Source organism: Rhineura floridana, chromosome 9 (genome assembly GCF_030035675.1).
Source record: "Rhineura floridana isolate rRhiFlo1 chromosome 9, rRhiFlo1.hap2, whole genome shotgun sequence".
In the NCBI taxonomy this organism is placed as follows: Eukaryota; Metazoa; Chordata; class Lepidosauria; order Squamata; family Rhineuridae; genus Rhineura; species Rhineura floridana.
The window spans coordinates 9,653,754-9,670,630 of NC_084488.1; the positions used below are offsets into that span (position 1 = coordinate 9,653,754).

Here is a 16,877-nt window from a genome sequence, read left to right on the forward strand (position 1 = left end):
CTGTTAACACCTCTATTGTTTAAATGTAGCTTCTGAGCTGCTTTTTAATAAAGAGAATCCTGCTATATTCAAAGAACTAGAAGAAGCCTAAACACCCTTTCAGAATAAATACTTTCCTGGCTTTTATGCACTAAACTATTGCTTTCCTGCTGACCATCTGAACTGTTGCTTGCTCACCCATGACCTTTGATCCCTGTGTTTGTGAAATCACAAAAAATGCCAGACGTCTGTTTAAGTTATTTACAAAGGCACCCAAAGGCTGTATATGTCTTATATTAAAATACTTTTTTGGTAAAAAAAAATTAAATACTTAGCCCATTTATACAATGCTTTAAACAAAATTCTTATTCTCTTGAGAGATTTCACATGAATGATTGATGTTGACTCTAGTTCTTTGAAACACATTTCCTTTTCTTCCCCTTGCAGCTGACAAACAAGCACAATGCTTTCTTAATAGGGGGAAAAAACCAAACCAACATAGTCATGCGTTTACATTATAGTGTCCCTAACAGATGTTAAATAATTGATTGGCAAAAGTGCTCAAAGGTCTAATGAAGCTTTGATTGAACTCCAGATGCATGAACTTCCAGCAAAAAATTCAATTATAGTTTACTTTCTAGGGGCGGGGGGACATTGTTATAATTGAGTATGCAATCAATGGCACTTGTTATTTCAAGCACTTCCAGGTACATGGTCAATCTACAGTGTTCTGCATGCTAATTTGTTTATTCATTTTGGCTGTAACCATTTAAGCTTGCGTGTTTAAAACATGCTGCTTTTACTGTCATGTAGTACATTTTCTTCAAGCTGGAATGGTCATGTGAGGTGTGTTATGCCCTTTACTAGTACACTAGTTAAGTGCAGAAGGAAGAAAATGCACAAGGTTGGCTTGAAAGGACCAGGTGAAGTTGGGTCTGAGAAGTTGTACACACATTACATGTTTTTAAAAGGCATGGCAACCGCTTCTGTATTTGCATATGCTGTGGTGGGGGGATAATGTGACAAGAATAATGCATACACAAAGTGACATACACCAAGGGAAAAGCTAGAAGAATGTAACTTGTACATTGGCAGTTAAAGGTGCCAGATCATTCGAATTCCAAAATGACAATTTATAAGCCTTTTCTGATAGTAAACGGAAAATGATTAATATCAAGTGCCTTTAACAGGCTGTTTGTAATGTAGAAGAGCTGGTATAGCACAGTGGGGAGGAGAGCCTGGCTGGGAGTCCAGAGTCTGTGAGTTCAAATCCCCGCTCGTGTCTCCTGGGTGTCAAGGGCCAGCTAAAGATCACCCCCACAGGGAGTGGCTCAGGGTTACGTGCCCTGCCACCTGTGCAGCCGTGGGCAAGCTGCATAGTCCCAAGGAGCCCAGTTGCCCCCCGTTGGCAGTTGCGGACAAGGAAGGGGCTGGCTTGTGCAGGTGTGGCCAGCTGAGCAGGCCCTAGCCAGCTGGGGAGGACTAGCCTCAGAGGGAGGCAATGGGAAACCCCCTCTGAATACCGCTTACCATGAAAACCCTATTCATAGGGTCGCCATAAGTCGGGATCGACTTGAAGGCAGTCCATTTCCATTTTGTAATGTAGGCATACTCCGGTTCACCCCTGCCCTGTTATATATAACCGAGCTTGGTGTGCATTATGCCCAGCTTTGTATCAGCAGCAGCTGGTGAAGGGCAGGATATAAATCACATACATACATACATAAGCATTTCACTTCTGGGAACCACCAGCTGCCAGTGAAGAGGTCTCACCTTTATAAGTAACCTTTATGAGGCAGCAGTGGGGCATGGAGCCCCTCAAACAGCAGCTCTGTGCCAGTAGATAGTTGTTGACTACTTGTTTCTCTGTGTTAATGGCAGCGAGATCAGCTACTCAGTCAACAACTACATGCTTCCATCTTACTGAGGTGCCCTAGGCCTCCACTAGTGCCTCTCAGCAGTTGATTGACAAGGGCTAGAATTCCTCTGCTCACCTCCACCCACTCAGTTGCCCCAAAGGGACAGTGACTGGTGGTTCCCATTAGCAAACCTCTTCACCTGCCTGCAGTACTGGTGCAATGTTGTTGCAACCCATCCATAATACCCCATTATGCGTCAAGTATATTTTAGTAGGAAACTAAAATATAAAATGGAGATTTTTGAGTTTTATGACTTTACCAAGAGAGATATTACTGTTGTGGTTGTTTTACAAATATATCATGTAAAGTATGTGTTCCTGCTCTTAGCTAGCTTCTATCTTTTTAAAAAAATCAAATACTGAATAACAGATACTGGCACTTGAAAGCAATTATTCAGAAACAGTACTTTTCATATAAATTAGAATTAATTATTTAATTCTAGCCCACATGAAAAGTACTTAGCTCCTAAATAATGTTTGAAACTGTAGATCATTTAGCAAGAAGGTGAATAAACCAGGAGTAAGTAATGTGTGTGAAAGAGCCCTCAAAGAATAGTATGTTTCAGTTAACACATTTTAGAATGTGAATGCTATCACATATGAAAAGTAACTTATTATATAGTTGCACAATACATGATCTGCTATATCTTTTTGGTGTACTGTGTTATTTCAAATGAATTATACTCTGCCTTTCTTTGATTATCTAAATATGTTTTATAATAAGTAGTCCTATGCAACTGTTTAAAATGTTTTTGAGTAGCCAGTCATTTCAATTCTTTTGTAATGTTTTTAAATGTTTTTATGTTGCTGTACACCGCCCTGAAGATTTGTGAGAGGGCAGTGTATAAATACTTTTATAAATAAATAAATATAGTACAGTACTGAAACATTATATAATCAAAGAAATATAGAATAAAACCCATGTTCTTTAAGCTGAAAATTTCTGACAGACCTTGATGAAGGCAGGATAATAACCCAAACCCTAGCTGAGCTTTGTTTTTCTGTTGGTTTTTTTCCCCTATTGGAATCACTCTGTCTTTCTTTCCTCCTTGGCTGTCTTTCCTGTTTCAGGAGTTCACCATTTGGGCTGTAAGTAAAGTTCAGTGTGTGAACTAAACAACAGAACACTCCCCAGTCCTGATGCACTTTCCACTTCCAGACTCAGTCTTTACACTTTTTGTTAAAGCGCTCACCAGTCATTTGAGTTCCTTTCTTTTTCCCTGTCACCTACCCTCAACTCAATAGATGTTTCTTTCTGGTATGTATAGGATGCTATCTCCATTCTGTAACTTGTGAAGAATGGTGAAGAGATCTTTCTTCCTGCAGTCTACTTTGTGTCTTTTCCAATTAAGCAATGTTATAGTGGCCATGGACATTCTGTAAGAAGAATGCCATGCCGTCTTAAGTGGTTTTCCACTGCAACACTTTTCCGCTCTCTCCTGTTTCTCCCATTACCTCTTCTCCCTGACCTAAATGGATGACGCTGTGATAACTTAGCGAGATTTTCTGTTGTGCTTGATCTAACCATGTGGTTGCGAGGTATGAGTAAAACATGGTTCTGTCAAGCACCATGGAACGTCACGCAGCTTTCTACAGCATGGCAAGCTGCTGAGGCTTAAATCAGGATTACACACTTTTAGAAATTGAAGAAGAAGAATAGGGCTTTAAATTGTGTGGTTCTGAGATTATGTAGGCAGGTTGTGGTCAGTGAAATAGAAGAATAAAGGAGGGTAAGGAAATGGGACACAAATATTTACTTAATCTTGAAACTGGGAATAAGATGTTAACAAGAATTAGCACTGCTTTCTGTTTTTAACAGTAGAATGGAATGGATTGGCTGGGAACTTAATCAGCAGAAACTACAGCTGTGAAAAGCTCAAGCAGTTACTGTTATCCCACCATATTATTCTCCCCCCCCCAGCAAATTTCAAGCCCTCTGAAATTTAACCCATTCTTAAACCTTAGTGTTTCTTCATTACCATATAACTTACCTCAAAATATCAATTTTCTCTGTACTGCAGATCTGTCCTTTTTTCTATGAGAAAATAATTTCAACACCTTCTTGATGAACTTAGTACCTGTATTTTTAATCTGCTTATTCTTAGGCAGTGAAGATTACAGATCCAAACTAAGTGGAGATTGCTTTGCAGACTTGGCTTGCCCTGAAAAATGTCGTTGTGAAGGAACAACAGTTGACTGCTCCAATCAAAAGCTCAGCAAAATTCCTGACCATATTCCTCAATATACAGCAGAATTGTAAGTTTGAACTTATAATGATGTGCTGGGTGAATGTCATTGATGATAATGTTAATTCTTATTTCTCTTCCTTTGTTACTTTTAAAAATGTTGCAGGCGTTACGGGTCACATATTTTTACTTTTGTAAAGTTTTATTTGCATTAAAACATTTAGTAAAGAAAGGGAAAGAAAAAGAAATCCAAAGATTGGTATAGAAAAGCATACAAAAAGTTGGCATGTTAATTGCTTTGCATTTCTATCAAAAATACAGTCTCGAGTTAGCTGCTTTGAGCTAAGTACATCCACCTCTCACTATCCCACCAGGACTATCTAAGTAGTTCAAGCCTTCCCTCTTCCATCATTCCCATCCCATTTCTTCTTGCTGGTGCTGTGATAAATCACGTCTAATCAAGGAAAGCAAAAAGAGGCTAACACGCTTTAGCCACAGTGCTGATTCTCAGAACTGGAGGGTTTAGAATGGTAAACACAGACGTCTAGCTCTCCTAGAGCCCATTGTTAGCTGTGCCCAAACTTCCATCAAACTTCAGATCAGCTTGTAATGGGCTCAGCTTGACACCATGTAGACTTAGGATGCCTCAAGGCAGGTGTCATATTACAGGTGTATGCAGCAACAAGCATTTTACACTTTCAATGTGGATTTGTACTGGGCCATCTGCTCCTCCTCCTGCTACACGAATCTTCCTCAGTACTTCTGCATTATTAACTCTGCACTGTCCTCCTTTGCGTGCTCCCAGACTGTTTCTTCTGTCCCTCCTGTCTGTTCCCCCACTTAACATTGAACAGCAGAAGTTAGTTGCTCTATGATTCCATGCCACCATGCCACTCTACTCTTTCCCTCAGCCCTTGCAGCTGCCACTCTTGGTGACATGGGCAGTAGCAGCAGCACTGTTGCCGCTCTTCATTCTCCTTCACCTGCAGCAAGAAATCTAGCCTCTTCTCCCTCCTTCTCTGAGCCCGCAGCCAAGCAAAGACAGAACCCCTAGAGGGAAGGGAGGAGGAAGAAAGGAGAGGGAGAGAGAGGAAAAGACCTATCTGGTTGTACCCCTGCTGACACACACATCACCCTAGTTTCTATACCCACACAGCCCTCCCCTCGCTGCGTGCGTGTGCATGTATCCTCCATTTGGACTCCCTCTGCTTTCATGCAAAATCAAACCCTAACGGGCTCAGACAGCTGCAAAGTTTCCCCTTGACACTGTCAACACAAGCAAAACCGCCTTAGCCGGCGCCATGCAGAGTGGGCGAATGGATTTTATCTCCTTCCTTTTTTATTTAAGCAAAAGTTATTTGGCCTATGCCATCACCACATTTTCCCTTTTACAGTTTTAATGTTCAGGCTGTAATTGCTGTGCTAAACCTTTATTTGTTTCTACAAAAATGGCATCAACAAGGAGTATATTGGAGTGGCTATGCCACAAAGTAGTGGCTTCAGTTCAGCACTTTGCCATGGCACCACAGCACATCAAAAAACAGAACATTTCTGGTATGAACACTTTTTGGACATTTGCTGGAAGCTGCAGACCGCACATGGATTGCTACTTATGCCTTGTGACTGTTCCAAAAGTTTTGAGGGTGCAAATATATTTGAAAGCAGGAGTGGGTGTGAGCACCCCAATACTGTTACGAGCACAAATCATCCTGAATGCGCAATAAGGAAGAACAACTGGAGGGACTCTTACCTGTGCAATTGGTGTGTGTGCCATGGAGACATTGTAGCAACGGAGGGCTCCGTCTTAGGGCAACCATTGCTACAAGTTGCCTGGGAGACTGTGGTTATGAGTTCTTACTGATTCAGTGGATTGAGCCGGGTGAAATTGAAAACTGAGTTTCCTTGCAACAATTGATGCTCCAAAACACGCTCAGAAGCAGGCATGCATAATTTCCATATGATGTTGGATAATGTGCCTAAAGCTAGTGTTGGTTTTTTTAAAAAAAAAATAAAATTAACATAATTTATATACCACTTGATTGTACATAAAACCTGTAAGAGGTTTATAAAAAAAATGAAATTGTCAATAAAAGACAGAGTTAAAAATGTAAATTAAAAATTCAAAATATAATTGAAGTCAGCAACAGATTAAAACACATGTTGTCATCTACATTTTATTTATTTTTTACTGTGTTTATATCCCACCTTTCTTCCAAGCAGCTCAAGGTGGCATACATGTTTCTCCCCCTCTCCATTTTATCCTCACAACAACCCTGTGAGATATGTTAGGCTGAGAGGCAGTGACTGGTCCAAGGTCACCCAGCAAGCTTCATGGCTGAGTAGACATTTGAACCCTGGTCTCCTAGGTCATAGTCCAACATTCTAACCACTTTGCCACGCTGGCTCTCTACGTGTCCGGATAGGCTTACCTAAAGAAAAAAATGTTTTTAGCAGGTGCCAAAAAGAGTACAGTGAAGGCACCACCCTGATGTCTATAGGCAGTGAGTTCCATAATATAGGTGCTGCCATGCTAGAAGTTCATACAAGTGCAGAACAAATATTATGTGGCTCATGTAATAGTGCCAGTTTTGCAGATCAAAGCAGTCAAATGGCCATGTATGGGTTAAGGTGATTCCCAAAGTAAACTGATCCCAAGCTGTCAAGGGCTTTGCATACTAATCGTAACACCTTGAACTTGGCCTGCTAACACATCAACAATCAATGCAGATCTCTGAGCAGGGGTGTTACATGCTGACAGGATCTCATTCCTGCCAATAACTTGCTGCAGCATTCTGTACTAGCTGCAGTTTCCAGATCAAGCATAAAGGAAGCCACACATGGGGAACCTTACAGTAAGCCAATCTTGAACTCACCAATGCCTGCACTACTGTAGTCAATCTCTCCCGATTTAGGAACAGCTGTAGCTGCAGTACCAGCTGCAGCTGATAAAAGGCACATCTAACCACTGAGGTTACCTGGGCCTCTGGTAACAAAGCTTGATACAGAAGCACCCCCCAGCTTGCATACCTGCTTGGACATGGGAACCACCCGCCCACAGTGCCTCCATCTTGCCAGAATTCAAGCTTAGCTAATTTTCCCCCATTCATCCCGCCGCTACATCCAGGCTACAATCCAGGGCCCACACGGCCTCTCCTGATTCAGATGTTATGGAGAAAAAGAGCTGAGTGCCATCAGCATCCTGATGACACCTTGCCCCGAAACTCCTAATGATTGCTCCTTCCAGCTTTATAGGTATTAAATAGCACAGGGAATAATAGAATGCTCTGCAGCATCCCACAGCATAACTGCCAGGAGGCTGAAAAGCATTCTCTCAATGCTGCTCTGTGACTCAGTCCCATAGGTAGGATCAGAACCACTGTAACACAGTGCCCCCAATTCCTATTCCATGGAGGTGAGAGGCAAATACTATGGCCAATGATACTGAAAACTGCAGAGACATCAAGAAGCAGGAGACAGGTCACACTCCCCTTGTCCCACTCTCTGTAAAGGTCATCCATCAGAGTCACCGTTGAGTCCCATGCCTGGGTCATGTGAACAGTGGCGTGTCAGTGTTATTTTTTTCCCCAACTTGTAAGTGTGCATTTTCCTGGGCTATGTATGACATTTTGTGTTGACTAAGTGTATTACAATGTTTAGGCTGTGCATATTTTTAAGCAATACCTAAAACATTTGATGCCCAAGTCAATCTTTTGTTACAAACCTGTAGAGAGCGCTTGTCTTATGTTTTAATTTTTGTACGGTGCCTAGATCTTTGAGATGAAATTATTATTGTTGTTACCAACTGCATGTAATGTATGAATTACCTGCATTCAATCCATATTCTTCAATAACTATTGAAGTGACTATTCCTATCAGCCAGACATTATGCAAAGTCCTCTTACCCTGCTGTCAGGTTGTGCATATTCATCATTCATGCATATGTATTGGTGTCATTCCTGGCATTTATGCACCTTTGTTAGACATGTCGTGTTAACTCCAACATATAACATACATAATGCTGATCTTGCTGCAGGCGACTCAACAATAATGAATTTACAGTGTTGGAGGCTACAGGGATCTTTAAGAAGCTTCCTCAACTGCGTAAAATGTAAGGTTATTTCCCATCCTATCTTATAGAGTTAACCTTGATGCAATAACTTAATTAAGGAAAAGTAGAAAATATTCTAGCAGGAGACCAAAGCTGTAGAATTTCCCAGCCTGTGACATTCATTGCAGTACACATATGCTCGTCTTTGGCAATATTTCACCCATGTTTTCTCTTCTTTTATCTCCACCAGTATATGTGTGCAGTGAAAAAAGGGAGGAGAAGCCATTGCTCTGTAGTAGAGCCCATACTTTCATGCACAAGGTTCCAAATTCAATCCCTGGCTTTTTCAGCTGAATGGATCTCAGGTAGCAGGACTTGAAACCCCCAGCCTAAGACCATTAAAGCCACTGCCAGTAAGAGTAGAGAGAGCTGGACTAGGTAGGACCAGTGGCCTGGCTTGTTATAAGACAGCTTAATGTGTTCAAGTTACCAAAAACCCTGTTATACTGAAGACAGACTCTTTTCCCATAGGTATTTTGTATCCATAATTGCAGAATTTCCATACGGGGAAGAAAAAGGGAGATTTGCTTAATGGTCTTTTGATTCCAGGTTTGTCCACAGTGTGCGAGGATTTTTCAGATGGCAGTCCCCCCAACCCACCCTAATTTATTTTGTGTTGTGGCCCTAAATCATAAAGAGTTTCAGTAAGCAGTCCCTCAAAAAGGTGATACCAAGCAGCATATAGGATTTTGCTATAACCTTAACTTGTTATGACCCGTAATGATTCGTTGCTTGGCTAGCAGAGATCAGCACAGGAATTCTCATAGTCTTGTTCAATAGGATGAATCGGTGCACTGATATGTCAAATATCCTCCATGCCTTTTCTGGAATCACATGGTACTTTATTTGGGTTCACTTTTGGCACTCCCTGCTTTAAGCTAGGTTGATGAAATCAGTTTTGCTGACAGTGTGCCTCAGTCCAAGTGTGTGTGTCTTCCTAAGACTAGCAGACAAGGATTCTCCATGATAAAAATTGAATAAGCATTCAAAATGCAGATAATGTGATTTGTTATAGTGAATAAGATATTTTAAAATAATCAGAATGTAATTGAAACTTTTTAAAGTTACTAGATTATTGTATTTTTTCAGGAAGAAATTTTCTTTCTGTGTCCTTTCTGGAATCCTTTGTTTTCTTGATTCAAATAAATCCCAAATACTGGTTAGACTGGCTGCCCACCTATCAGTTACCTTGAAGTCATAATGACACCAGGTGGTGATAGTTGAGACTTCAAAGCACCATGGAAAGAAGTACCATTGATCAGCAGGCTTGAAGTCACAACCTACCAGCTGATGGACAGTGATTTCAAGCCTGCTTTCTGCAAGCATCAGCGGCATGCTTGAGTTCCTTATGGGAAACTCAGTTGCAGAGGGTATCCAGCCATACATATGATGTCAGGTGTGAGGCATGTGGACATGGTTTGGGGGTAACAGTCTCATGGGCTAAATTGGGAGCCATGATGAGCCAAATCCAGCCTGTGTGCCAGAGGCCCCTCATTGCTGGGTTACACCTTCCTTGAAATTTTGTTGTTAGACCAGAATGTAGTCATTGCTTTTTGTATGCTTCATTATATGAATCATTTTATCCAAAACATTTTTCTTGTTAATTTGCCACGGAACAATAGAAATCTGAGCAATAACAAAATCACAGATATTGAAGAAGGAGCATTTGAAGGAGCATCTGGTGTTAATGAGCTGTTGCTCACCAGTAACCGACTGGAGAATGTGCGGCACAAAATGTTCAAAGGATTAGAAAGTCTCAAAACTTTGTAAGTACATCCCTCTCTCCACGTTGCTTGCTCCCTGTGCTTAGACATCTTTTGTATCTTGTGTCTTCTTTGTTTAAAAGAGAGAGAGAGAAGCTCTTGGCCACAGATATATGCTTTGCTTTTACTCCCATTGTATAATGTAAATTTGTTGTTATGTGCCTTCAAGTCGATTACGACTTATGGCGACCCTATATACCATGTCTGTTTGCAATTAATCTCTGAAGTTACTGGTTTAGAGATGTTATGTTAAGCATCTGGCAGCATCGAGTGAAGCAACTAAATTGTGATCACAGACATGGAAATATGGTATAATCCAGATGTATGTACACTATATGTAATATTTTTTTAGACTGTGGGACAACTTTGTTTACAACATGCTTATCACTGTCATCCCCCTCACTTCCTTGCAATGTATTTCTGGAAATTACTAAATCCCTGCATCAACCCAGATTATGACTAGTATTGCATAGAAACTGAGTTGTGAAAGTTGCCACCCACATTGCCTCTGCTATGAACTCATCAGGTAGTCTATCTGGCAGGTTTCTCTCTCTCAGCTCCTCATATGGGGAGATGGGGTGATTCTTTTGATCTACTTTACAGGTGGTTCTGAGCAGAGTTAGAAAACGTTTAGCTCAGAATAGTGCTTTGGGGGGCAAAATTGACACCGAACCATATCCCCCTGACACGCATGCAATTTTTTCATGGCTATTGCCTTATGTATGATCATGATGATAGTAACAATCATACTTCCTCCTGCTGCAGGGCACTCTTTTATTTCAATGCTTCCTACCCAGAGGATACCAGTGTGAGGTTAGGAATATTCCTCCAGCTCTAAGTAAGAGCTGGATAGGAAGCACTGAAGAAAATATACTACCCAGCAACAACAAGGCATGTAAATGCTGTTATTGGTAAGGCACAGGCTTGTAGTGGGGAGGGGACTGCTCCGCTAAAGTTTCTTTTTTTAAAAAAAAATAAGCAATTAAATTTATTATAGAAAAGAAGTCTCTCATCCCTACTTTTTTTGGTTCCCCCTGGCTACGAGCCTGGTAAGGGGATTAACACTAGCCCATATTTGTGTCTCCAACATTGCCAAAGCCCCCCAACTTCACAGTTTGCAAAGGGGGGGGATTGTGGGAGAGGGCATTTTAACTCAGGTCTGGTTGTAAAGATTACTAGACTAATGTATGTGAAGCGCTTTAAGTAGTCTAAGAACAGCAGAAGAGTCTTGCTGCGTTCATGTTCCGCTTGTGGGGTTCCCAGAGGCATCTGGTTTACCACAGTGGGAAACAGGATTAGATACACGTTTGGTCTAATCCAGCATGGCTCTTCTTTTGCCCTTAAGTGCTCTATAAATGATACATATTATTTCCCAGCATAACCCATCCCATCTGTCCCTAGTAAGTTTATAACTCATGAAAAATGCAACACATCATACAGTATGATGTTTAGTAAACTGTAAGGAATTGTAGATAGATGAGATGTGTGATATATTCTCTATGACAGCCTTCCCCAACTTCATGCCCTCAAGATGACCAGGGATAATGGGAGTTGTAGTCCAAAACATCTAGAGGGAACTGGGTTGGGGAATGGTGCTCTGTGGGGTAATAAACTAATTTGTTTTCTTTTCCTCAGGATGCTAAGGAGTAATCGCATTAGCTGTGTGAGTAATGATAGTTTCACAGGCCTGAGTTCTGTTCGATTACTGTCCTTATATGATAACCAGATAACTACAATTTCTCCTGGTGCATTTGACACTCTTCATTCCTTGTCCACACTGTAAGTTGTTATTGCATTTATAGCCAGTCTTTGACATTTAAATGAGTGTGTTCTAGCTCTAGATAGATGTAGACATTTAAATATAATGTTAATGTAAAGCAAGGGTAGCTAACCTGTGACCCTCCAGATGTTGATGGACGCCCATTATCCCTGTCTAATAGCCATGCTGGCTGTGGCTGATGGGAAGTGGAGTCCAACATTTGGAGGCCACAGTTTAGCCTAACACAAGGATTCCACAAACAGTCAAGAGTTCTTGCAATCATGTGTGTGATAGTTTCTTCAGAATGCTAAATTTCAAATTAACAGGTGTATAACAAAATGTGAAAATATGTTGGTAATCTTTGGTAAATGTTAGGGCATTCATTTTTTTCTAAAGAACCCCATGCATTGTGTCTAAGCTGTTCTTGGAGATGAATTTATAAACAAGCTATAGTTTGTGAACCAAGTCTTTGGCAGATACTGCTCTAGCTTCCTAATAATGGTTTCCCTTGATTCAGCGTGCTGCTGTAGCTGAATGTGCCAGAGGCCTTGTTTCCTGCTAACTACAGCTTTCCCTAGTAACCCAGGAACACTCAAGACTCCTCATTCACAATAGCTCAGATACACCCATGAATTTCCCTTCTTCACATGCTTCGTCATTATTTTCAATATTGGGAACCACATGGTGTACACAACTGGGTGCAGGTTCTGATCTGTTCCTATTGTTACGGTAATATGAACATTCATCCATTTATTCATTGATTTAGTGGAAGAAAACGTGCAGCTGGGTGCAGTTCTGTAGCCTTTGTAACTAGAGAGGGCCTAGTCAAAAACAGTCAAGCAGTGACACACTGGCACTCAGCCCAAGTCCCAGTCTATTTCTACACACTCCAGTCAACTCACAAGTAGGGAAATGTGTCTACTTGTAATGTGAGAATCCCACACACAAATGGAAATATCCTCTCTTCCCCTTTTTATCACATATTCCCACTCCGCGCCCGGCACTTACCAGGCAAAAAGGGGCAAGTTTTGCAGCCAAAGCCAAAGCCTGGGCCGCCATCTTGGAGGATGCATGCACGTGTGGTGCCGACGCGGCACGCCAGGAGGGGGCGGGGGCGGCCAATGGGTATTTAAACCTGCGCCGCCAGCTTCCCACCCTCCTTTGTTAAAACTGTGCATCAGGGTGGGAGTGGGGAATTGGTTACTGCATGTCCTTACTGTGTCTAGAGACACTACTATATGCAACCCCCCCTCTTTTTATATGTTTATTTCTTTCCATTATTCCAAACCATCTGCTGTGTCCTCAGTCCATGAATAGGGAAAGTGTGGCCTTCCAGAAGTTAATTGATGAATTGATCAGTTGAATTTATAAGCCTGCCCTTCACCAAAAGGTCTCAGGGCAGGTTATATATATGTATATCATAAAAATCACATAAGAACATCCCACATAAATGTTCCTTGGAATAATAATTAAAAAAGCATAACTAAAATTCAAATAACATAGTTCACCCCTAATCCAGGTAGCCTCAATACAGTGTATAGCTAACCCATCAGTAAAGTAGGAACTATGCCCTTCCAAGGTGCAGACTGGAGGAGGGAGAGGGGAAAGTAAGACATATGTGTGTCTAATAATTTGGGTTTCTGTGGTAGGAATGTCTGTTGTAAGAATGTAATTGCCAGCATGCTTAATCCTGTGGCCACTTACACCATGACAAGTTACACCTAATGATAAATTTGTGCATATTAAAGATGGCATGTTTATAAATAATGAAATTGTCAATAGGCCTGGCTTGAAATGTGGAGATGCCAAAAGCACTGAGACTTTTGGAAGTAAATTCATTTTTATAACTGACAGGTAATCAACTTAACTGTCAGTTTATATAGGAAACATATTCTGTGGACCAAATAAAAGATGGAAATCTTGAAGGGGCAAATTAATGAAAGAGCTGTTGTCAGGTTAAAGCTAATAATATAAAGTAATCAGCCTTCATCTCTACGTTACTTTATTATTTTGCGTAGATAGCCTGACAGCAAGTCAGATTTGTGCTACCTTTAAATTATTTCTAAATAAGACCTATCAGGATTTCTTAGTTCAGACTCTGAAATTGCTGTCCTGATCTTTGGTTGGGGCCTGATGACATTTTTGAGGGCAGAATTTCATCTGTGTTTCTATTGCGGAAAAATACAAATGTGGATGGAGGGTCAGGAAGTGAGAAGAGCTAGTAAAATAAATCCTGCTTTTTTGCAATGCAAAACAGTATTTTAATTTCTGTTAATATGTTTCTTTAAATGTTTTCATCACTTGAAATTGAGCTGTATATTGTTCCCATGTGCTTATCAGAAACCTCTTAGCCAATCCTTTCAACTGCAACTGCCACTTAGCGTGGTTGGGAGAGTGGCTGCGAAAGAAGCGCATTGTCACAGGGAACCCTCGCTGCCAGAAACCCTACTTCCTGAAAGAAATTCCTATACAGGATGTTGCCATTCAGGACTTCACGTGTGATGATGGTAAGAAATGCAACGCACATTCTGAGTGTTGGCTGTGGCAAAGAACTACACTATTCCAATAACATCTGAAGTCAAAGGTCATGTGGAAGGAGGTAGCAACATGAGTAACCCTGGAGCTGGAGCAGCATGGAAATGGACTTCTATATCATGCATGGGCCTGTTCCAACATTATTACCTTTCTAGGACTATTCCTTCAATGAGATTAGGAGATAGCCTCAGGCCTACCTCCTCTCCTCCCTTCCCAGTCTCATCACAAGGAAAAAAAATTGGAGATCCTGTGGTTACTTTAATGGGGTGTCTTCTCTGACCCTCTCAAGAGAGTTTACTTTCCCAGGAGCAGGGGAAGATTTGTGCATGTTCAAGGCCTGCTTCCAATCTCGAAGTAAGCCTATTCCCAATATTGTTAGTTGTGTGACTTGTACATGAAGAAATAATATTACAGAAACCCTGGAGGAAAAATGGAAATTTCTTTGGTGCAAATTCCTGTTTTCTTTGGGATCTAGAGGGCCGTCTGCTCACTTGGCATAGAGTTTGGCTTAAGCTGCATTCTTAAGGCACCTTTTGGAGGGAGATAGCCAGAAATCTCTGTGGGGCCCTTTCAATCCTTCTCTCCCAAAGTTACACCACATTGTGTTTTGTGACCTTACTGTTGGAAAGTTATAGTCTTGAGTTGGTTTTCAGACATTTGGTTGTGTAAGTAATGTATTATTCATTGGAGGGGTGGGGACACTCAGGTCTAGGAACCAAATGCGGCCAAATGTAATCTGTTTTCTACTCTCAAGCAGAATCTTCCTATATGTCTAAAATGGATTAAAATGATTGTGCTGCTGCCAGGCTTAAGTGCTCTTAGCTGAGGCTTATATTTATGTTTCTTTTTATGAACTAGGAAATGATGACAACAGTTGCTCTCCACTCTCCCGCTGTCCTGCAGAATGTACTTGCCTAGATACCGTGGTGCGTTGTAGCAACAAAGGTCTAAAGACTTTGCCAAAAGCCATCCCAAAAGATGTCACTGAACTGTAAGTAGTACAAAATTTCCCATTTATTAAAAGCGAGCAACAATGTTTCAAGAGTGATAGGAGTGCTTTTGACAGGTAGCTAATATTATTGGGCAGTGCATTACTCCAGAAACTAGTCTGGTTTTGCTAAATATTTTTGAGGGCTCCTCAAATATCATACTTTGGTGGTCTGTCTTTTGAAAATGGCATTTCTGAAGCTATCCAAACACTGGAAAGTTATTTCTGGGTACTGTAGGGTATGTGATGAACCAGTAATGGTAAAAAATAACATATTAAGTTTTTTAACCAAATGGTGCCCATTCATAATCTTTCTTGAAAATGACTCTGGTCCTCCATGAGCACCAACAAAATATGCTGCTTTTGTAAATTACCTAAATATATTTTTATTTGTTAACCTTTATTGTGCCTTCATATTTTTGTCCAACTATAAAATTTAGTCTTAAACTGTTGTGATGTCAGTTGTTGTTTAAACAGATTGTATTGTTGGGAAACGTCAGTGTTTTGTATATTTTATAAAAGCAAAACAGTTTTTTTAAAAATAAAAAAGAACAGCTATATCATGAAGATCATAAAATCATAACTCAATCCAGAAAAGGTGGGGGTGCTGCTGATGGGTGGTTCATCTGAACTGGGAGGACATGTTCAGCCTCTTCAGGACAGTGTTGCATTCCCTCTGCAGGCTTGTCATCATGGGGTGCTCTTAGATCTAGCCTTGTCTTCAGAGGGTCTCATGGTCTTTGTAACATGAAGCACCTTTCATCAGATGAAGCTGGTGCACCAGCTGATGCTTCTCTTGGATGGAAATTGCCTGGTTATTCATGTTGTTCATGTGCTTGAAAGACCTTGCTTGAACTGCTGAAATGTGTTACATATGAGGCTGCTTTTGAAAACTGGAATGCGGTTAGTTCAAAATATAGGAGCTAGATTGCTAATTGGAACTGGGTGTATGGAGCATATTTTACCATTTTATGCTGTTTGTGATTGTAAATTGTTTTTAAGGATGTATTTTAAATTGTTGTAACTCATCCTGGGACTTCAGGGTGAAAGGCAGGTAAATCATCATCATGGTCCCAGTCTGTTTCTTAGGAGAATTCAAAAGATTTTAACTTTTAAAGCCCAAGATGCCTTGGGACCTGAGTACAGGATTGCCTTGAACCTGAGTATCTAAAGGATTGCCCAGGTATTGTAATCATTTTCCTGGCAGACGAAACCCACATAGCCCACTTTGGCTTATCATCAGTCTCCTCTAGCCCAGGCAGGAAATCTCTCTTGTTAATTTGAATACTCCTCCTCCTATCCCCCTCAGTGTCTCCTCAGCTTCGTTTTCCTGCCAGCCCAAGCAGACGTCTCTCCCTGCTTCTCCATCTTTTGTTTCTGGCTTCCTGGTAGGCTTTAGTTGGTTTTTTCCTCCTCAGGCTTTTCTCTTATCTCTATTCAGACTTTATTCCCTTTGTTTCACTTAGCAAACAAACAAAGATCCTTTTCTATTAGGCTTTGTTGGTTTTCCTTCAGGCATTTTAGCCTCTTCTTCTCTCCTTCACGGCAAACAAATCAACACACTAAAACCCCCAGTGGTTGTGGCAGACACCTTCTGAAAGGAGTTCCACACCTTTTTGCCCCAGCGAATGCTGGTCGTAA

General features: G+C 41.0%; 1 protein-coding gene across 7 annotated transcripts in view; it reads left to right on the forward strand.

Annotated features, from left to right (window-relative positions):
* SLIT2 (slit guidance ligand 2) overlaps positions 1 to 16,877 on the forward strand; it is a 438,710-nt gene that overhangs the window by 321,102 nt on the left and 100,731 nt on the right. For all 7 annotated transcript variants that reach the window (XM_061583554.1, XM_061583552.1, XM_061583553.1 and 4 more), the window contains 6 exons: positions 4,003 to 4,153; positions 8,117 to 8,191; positions 9,814 to 9,957; positions 11,590 to 11,733; positions 14,054 to 14,220; positions 15,107 to 15,239. In XM_061583554.1, the coding sequence (XP_061439538.1) occupies positions 4,003 to 4,153; positions 8,117 to 8,191; positions 9,814 to 9,957; positions 11,590 to 11,733; positions 14,054 to 14,220; positions 15,107 to 15,239 (814 nt within the window). The remainder of the gene's footprint in view (positions 1 to 4,002; positions 4,154 to 8,116; positions 8,192 to 9,813; positions 9,958 to 11,589; positions 11,734 to 14,053; positions 14,221 to 15,106; positions 15,240 to 16,877) is intronic.